This window comes from Rhincodon typus, chromosome 16, assembly GCF_021869965.1.
Source record: "Rhincodon typus isolate 14 chromosome 16, sRhiTyp1.1, whole genome shotgun sequence".
NCBI classification, from domain to species: Eukaryota; Metazoa; Chordata; class Chondrichthyes; order Orectolobiformes; family Rhincodontidae; genus Rhincodon; species Rhincodon typus.
In genome coordinates this window covers 4,592,860-4,598,859 of record NC_063347.1, presented here as the reverse complement: position 1 = coordinate 4,598,859, position 6,000 = coordinate 4,592,860, and the positions used below count along the sequence as shown (strand labels likewise).

Genomic DNA, 6,000 nt, shown 5'->3' with positions numbered 1-6,000 from the left:
TGTGGTGCTGGCCCTTTAATTACACTGTGAGCACTGTGGTGCTGGCCTATTAATTACCCTGTGAGCACTGAGGCACTATCCTGCGAGCTGTGTGGTACTGACCCTTTAATTAACCCTGAGCTGTGTGGTACTGTCCCTTAAATTACTGCTGAGAGGTGTTGTGATGGCCCTTAAATTACCCCCGGGTATTAAGGCAAATCAAGATGTGGCCAAGAAAATACGTGTAATCTTTGTATTTAACATTCTCAATCTTCCAGTTTATAATGGTTTTATTCAAGCTCTGTCTTTGTTGGTCATATGAGGATTAATTTGGGGAAACAGTCAGCGTGAAGTGTCCTCCCAGCAGCTGTTTTGCAGGGGAGTTGCTTATTAACATTACACCTTGTGCCCTGTCTTTCTGTGCGATGCTCACCACCCACACTGTTACTCGTGTGCTGGCAAAGAAAACAAGCTGTCAAACTGTGTTGACCTTTCAGCTTGCCCACATTACAGTGTTCTGCCCACACAATGCAGCTCCACAATCCATCAATGCCTCTCAGAAAAGATCAGATTTTTCTCTTGACAGTTTGGTTTCAGTCCAGTGGGCAGCTCTCTTGCCTCTAAGTCAGAAAGTGTGGGTTCACCTTTTAGATGTGAAGTTAGACTGAGACCCATTCTGTCCTTCACAGGGTGACATGTGTGATTCTATCTGAAAACCAACGTGGTGATGGGAGTTAAGTGGAGAGCTCCACCAGTGTTTCTTCTGCAATCGGTATAACTCAAACAGAACATCTCATCACGATTATATTGCTGTTTGTGGGAGCTCTCTGTGACTGCTTAATTCCTCCATTACAACATTTTCTACATTCCAAAAGTTCTGTGTTAGATGCAGTTGTGAAAGATGTTATGTAAATAGAAGTTTGTTCTTTTGTTTTATTTATTCAAGGGTTGTGGGCATCTCTGGCAAGGCTGGCATTTGCTCAGCCATTTCAGACAGCTGTTAAGAGTCAACCATATTTCTCTTGGTAGGCCAGACCATGCAAGGACAGCAGATTTCCCTTGCCAAAAATTAATATTGACCCAATGTTCTTTATTTTACAGACAATCAGCAAGATTGCCATTAGGCTGGCTTTTCATTCCAGATTTACTGAATTCAGATTTCACCATCTGCTATGGTGGGCTTTAAATGCCCCCACTGCAGAAGAGTGGAATTCTAGACGACTAAACATAGAAACATAGGATAAAGGAACAGCAGTAGGCTAGCCGGCCCTTCACACCTGTTCTGCCACTCAGTGTGATCTTGGCTGATCATTTAACTCAGTCCCCTGTTCTTGCTTTCACCCCATACCCTTTGATCCCTTTAACCGTAACTCCTTCCAGAAAATATTCAATGTTTTGCCCCCATCCACTTTCTGTGGCATAAAATTTCACAGGCTCACTATTCTCAGGGTGAAGAAATTCCTCCTCATCTTACTCCTAAATGGCCCACTGTTTTAAAAATTCATTTGGGGATGAGGGTATCACTAGCTAGGCCAGCATTTATTGCCCATCCCTAATTGCCCAGGGGACAGTTAAGAGTCAATCACATAGGGACAGCACAGTGGCTCAGTGTTTAGCATTGCTGTCACACAGCGCCAGGGACCCGGGTTCGATTCCACACTCAGGTGACTGTCTGTGAGTTTGCATGTTCTCCCTGTGTCTGTGTGAGTTTTCCCCTTGGGTGTTCCAGTTTCCTCACAATCCAAAGATGTGCAAGTTAGCCCATGCTAAATTGCCCACAGTGTCCAGGGATGCGCAGGCTAGGTGGGTTAGCCATTGGAAATGCAGGGTTACTGGGCTAGGGTAGGGGTGTGTGTCTGGTTGGGATGCTCTTCAGAGGGTTGGGATCTACCCGATAGACCGAATAGCCTGCTTTCACATTGTAAGGATTCTATGATTGCTGTGGGTCTGGAGTTGCATGTAGGCCAGACCGGGTGAGGATGGCAGATTTCCTTCCCTGAAGGGGATTAGTGAATCAGAAGGGTTTTTCCGATAATCAGCAAATGGTCATTGTTAGACTCTTAATTATAGATGCTTATTGAATTCAAATTCCACCATCTACCATGGCAGGATTTGAACCCAGATCCCCAGAACATTACCTGTGTATCTGGATTAGCACTCCAGCAATAATACCACTAGGCCATTGCCTCCCTGTATCCTTAGATTGTGACCATTGTTTCTGGACTTCATTGGAAACATCCTTCCTGTGTTTACCCTGTCTCGTTCTGTAAGAATTTTGTAGATTTCTGTGAGACCCCCCCTCCATTCTTCAAAATCTCAGTGAATATATTCCATCTGATCCAGCCTGTCTTCATATGTCAGTCCTGTCATTTCAGGAATCAGTCTGGAATCAATCAGGCTGTGAATTCTCTTGATGTTTGGTTCCAAGTCTGAGTCAATCAGATTATGCCTTCGTGCTCAGTGTGTGAGCCCAGATCGCACCGAGATGGTTTCCCAAATGCATGAGATGGACTTGACATCTCTTCCTTCGAGTCCATCTCAGGAAGATAACAAGCACACTCCCACGGCTTTCCTGTCCAATGCCATCATAGCTGGGACCACGTATGCCCCCAGCTGATTACCATCCACACGTGATTTCCGGCAGAATGTGCAAACAGGTTGCAATGCCCAATAACTGCCCCAGCCCTGACACAGACGTGAACTCTCAGGCTAATTGTAACTCCCTCCCGCTCAAACAGCCGCAGCCACCTAACACAGCACACGATTGGAACCTTTTCGCCTGTAGAAATCAATGCCTTCCTTCAGACACAGAAGAATGGACAGGACATGACAGAATTGTTACGATACAGAAGAAAACCGTTTGGCCCATCCTGTTGCCCAGTGCCAATCTCCTGCCTTCTCCCCATATCCCTGAACACCATTTCAATCCAAATATTGATCTAATGCCCCTCCTGAATAGCTAAGTTGAACCTGCCTCCACATTTCCAGGCAGCGCATTTCAGACCTGAACTACCTGCTGTGTGAAGAAGCTTTTTCCTACATCACACTTGCCTCGTTTGCACATCACTTTAAATCTATGCCCTCTCATTTTTCATTACAAGTGGGAACCGCTTCTCCCTATCTATCCCTTCCCATGGCTGATCTGATCGTAACCTCAAGCCAACATTCCTATTACTCCTCATAACCTTTCACCCCCTTGAGAAGAATTTATTTACCTCTACCTTAGAAATATTCAAGCACTCTGCTTTCACCACCTTTCCAGGAAGAGAGTTCCAGAAGTTCACGACCCTCTGGGAAAAACGAATCTTTGTTTAATCTCTGTGAGCAACCAGTTATGGATGGAGGAAGAAAGGTAGGTGCTATAGGGAATGATTCCATGTGAGGGTTGATGGATTGAGTAGGGGAGATTGAAGAGGAGATGGTATATTGGTCTGCAGAAGGGCACTGTATGCTGCCTGAAGTTGTTCTTTTATTTCTCACACTGCTGCTGATTTTGTTGGCTTTCCCCCCAGTTTTTTATGTAGGTACGTTAAGCTCTGCATTTTCAATGGCTGGAGAGGCAGTCAATGGTCTACTCACGGCTGCTCCCGGGAAGGAGCTCACCATAGTGTCTTATTTCTTGGACCTCACGTCAGCAGAAGCAGAAACAGTGGCGTTGTGGACCGAAGATGACAGGGCAGGTGGATCAGTGGCTGAAGTATCACCAGCCGGGGAAGGCTTTCGGGACGAATTTAGCAGCTCAACACCTGCTCCATCCTGGAATGCTGGAGTCACTGAACAGCCAAGCCTCCCCTCAGGTTAGTTTCCCTGTAAAGGTCTGTATTACAGAGTGTGGAGGTATCATGGCTCTTTACCTGGTTGGCACCAGGAGAATAGATAGGTGAACGAAACAATATCATTTCTGATCGTTGCTGTTTGGTCATGGGCATTGCTGGCTGGGTCAGTATTTATTGCCTGTCCCTAGTTGCCCCTTGAGAAGGTGGGGGTGAGCTGCCTTCTTGAACTGCTGCAGTCCATGTGCTGTAGGTTGATTCACAATACCCTTAGGGAGGGAATTCCAGGATTTTGACCCAGCGACAGCGAAGGAACGGCGATGTATTTCCAAGTCAGGATGGTGAGTGACTTGGAGGGGAACTTGGAGGTGGTGGTGTTCCCATGTCTCCGCTGCCCTTGTCCTTCTAGATGGAAGTGGTCAGAGGTTTCGAAGGTGCTGTCTAAGGAGCCTTCATTAGTAGGTAAAAATGGCTACTACTGAGTGTCAGTGATAGAGGGTGGTGAGTGAATTTGGTGCCAATCAACCAGGTTACATAATTCTGAATGGTGCTGAGTCTCCTGGGTTTTGTTGGAGCTGCACTCATCCAGGCAAGTGGGGAGCATTCCATCACTCTCCTGACCTGTGCCTGGTAGATGACAAACAGTCTTTGGGGAGTCAGGAAGTGAGTTAATTGCTACAGGATTCCTAGATTCTGACTTGTTCTTGTATCCACTCTTTTTGCATGGCTAATCCAGTTCAGTTTTTGATCAATGGCAACCTGATCCCCCAGGACGTTAATAAAGGGGTATTTAGTACTGGTGATGCCATTGGATGACAACAGGAGGTGGTTACATCTTGAAATGTTGGAGATGTTCATTGCTTGGAATTTGTTGAGCCTCTTGAGTGTTGTTGGAGCTGCATTCAAATAAACAAGTGGAGAGTATTCCATCACTCTCCCAACTTGTGTCTTATGGATGGTGAAAAGGACATAATCAGAGCCCCACCTGCTGTACAAAGTGCTGGGTGGTGGATTTGTCCTTCAGTACTCTGCACATCGTGATGCTTTTGTGTACGTGAAAGCACTATTTTAGCTTTGCTTTCTTTGGGGCCTCTGAAATATCTTTATTGAATTGTTCTGGGGAATTAGCACACTAACAATTGACGACAACCCAATCACATTATTCTGGTTTCTCATTTCTGTGCGATGCTTAGATATGCTTCTTAGGAAAGTAAGTCCCGATTGGTGTTTAATCCTTACTCAATCCCCGTCTTTAGTGCAACAAATAGATGCTGTAATCAAAGAAAAGCATTGAACTGACCAGTCACAACTAAGAACAACTGACCTACTTTTATATACTGGGACCTCTGTGTGATCAATTAGAGCTTAAGGACTTGGTTACTATGGCTACAAGACCATAAAGAATAAGAACAGGAGTAGGTTATTTGGCCCCTCGAGCCTGTTCCTCCATTCATCAGGATCATGGCTGATCCAACATTCCTCACATCCACACTCCTGCCCTTTCCCCTTAACCCTTGATTCCCTGATTGATCAAGAATCTATCCATCTCAGCCATAGATATGCAAAAGGACTCTGCCCTCAATCTTCAGAAAATGCCTGTTAAATACTTTTTGAAGACTTTTTTTGTTCTTGCAATTTGGGTGTCACTGGCTGGCTCAGCATTTATTGCCAATCCCAAGTTGCCCTTGAGAATGGTGGTGGTGAACAGCCTTCCTGAACAGCTACAGTCCCGTGGTATTGGCTACCCACAGTGCTGGGTTAGGGAAGGAATTCTGGGATTTTGACCCAGTGACACTGCAGGAACAGTGACACATTTCCAAGTCAGGATGGTGAGTGGCTTGGAGGGGAACTTGCAGGGGGTGATTGTTCCCTTGTATCTGCTGCCTTTGCCCTTCTAAATGGTAGAGGTTGTGGGTTTGGAAAACGCTGTCACAAGAAACTTCGTGAGTTGTTGTTGTGGTGGGACACACTGCTGCTACTTTACGTTAGTGGTAGAAGTGAATATTGAAGGGTGGTGAACAGAATGCCAATCAAACAGGCAGCTTCAGTTCCTGAATGGTGTCAAGCTTCCTGAATGTTGTTGTATTTTGTTAGACTCCTGATTTGTGGTTTGTAGACAGGCACTGGGGAGTGAGTAATCTGCTGCACAATTCCCAACCTCTTATCTGTTCTTGTAGCTGCAGGATTGATCTGGCTGGCCCAGTTCAGATTCTGAGGATTGCAAAAATTATTGCATTCTGTACACTAT

The 6,000-nt window shown here is 45.6% G+C and overlaps 1 protein-coding gene across 2 annotated transcripts in view; it reads left to right on the top strand.

Annotated features, from left to right (window-relative positions):
• LOC109915249 (podocalyxin-like 2) overlaps positions 1 to 6,000 on the top strand; it is a 47,096-nt gene that overhangs the window by 17,994 nt on the left and 23,102 nt on the right. For both annotated transcript variants that reach the window (XM_048606160.1, XM_048606159.1), the window contains exon 2: positions 3,492 to 3,776. In XM_048606160.1, coding sequence (XP_048462117.1) covers positions 3,492 to 3,776 — 285 coding nt within the window. The remainder of the gene's footprint in view (positions 1 to 3,491; positions 3,777 to 6,000) is intronic.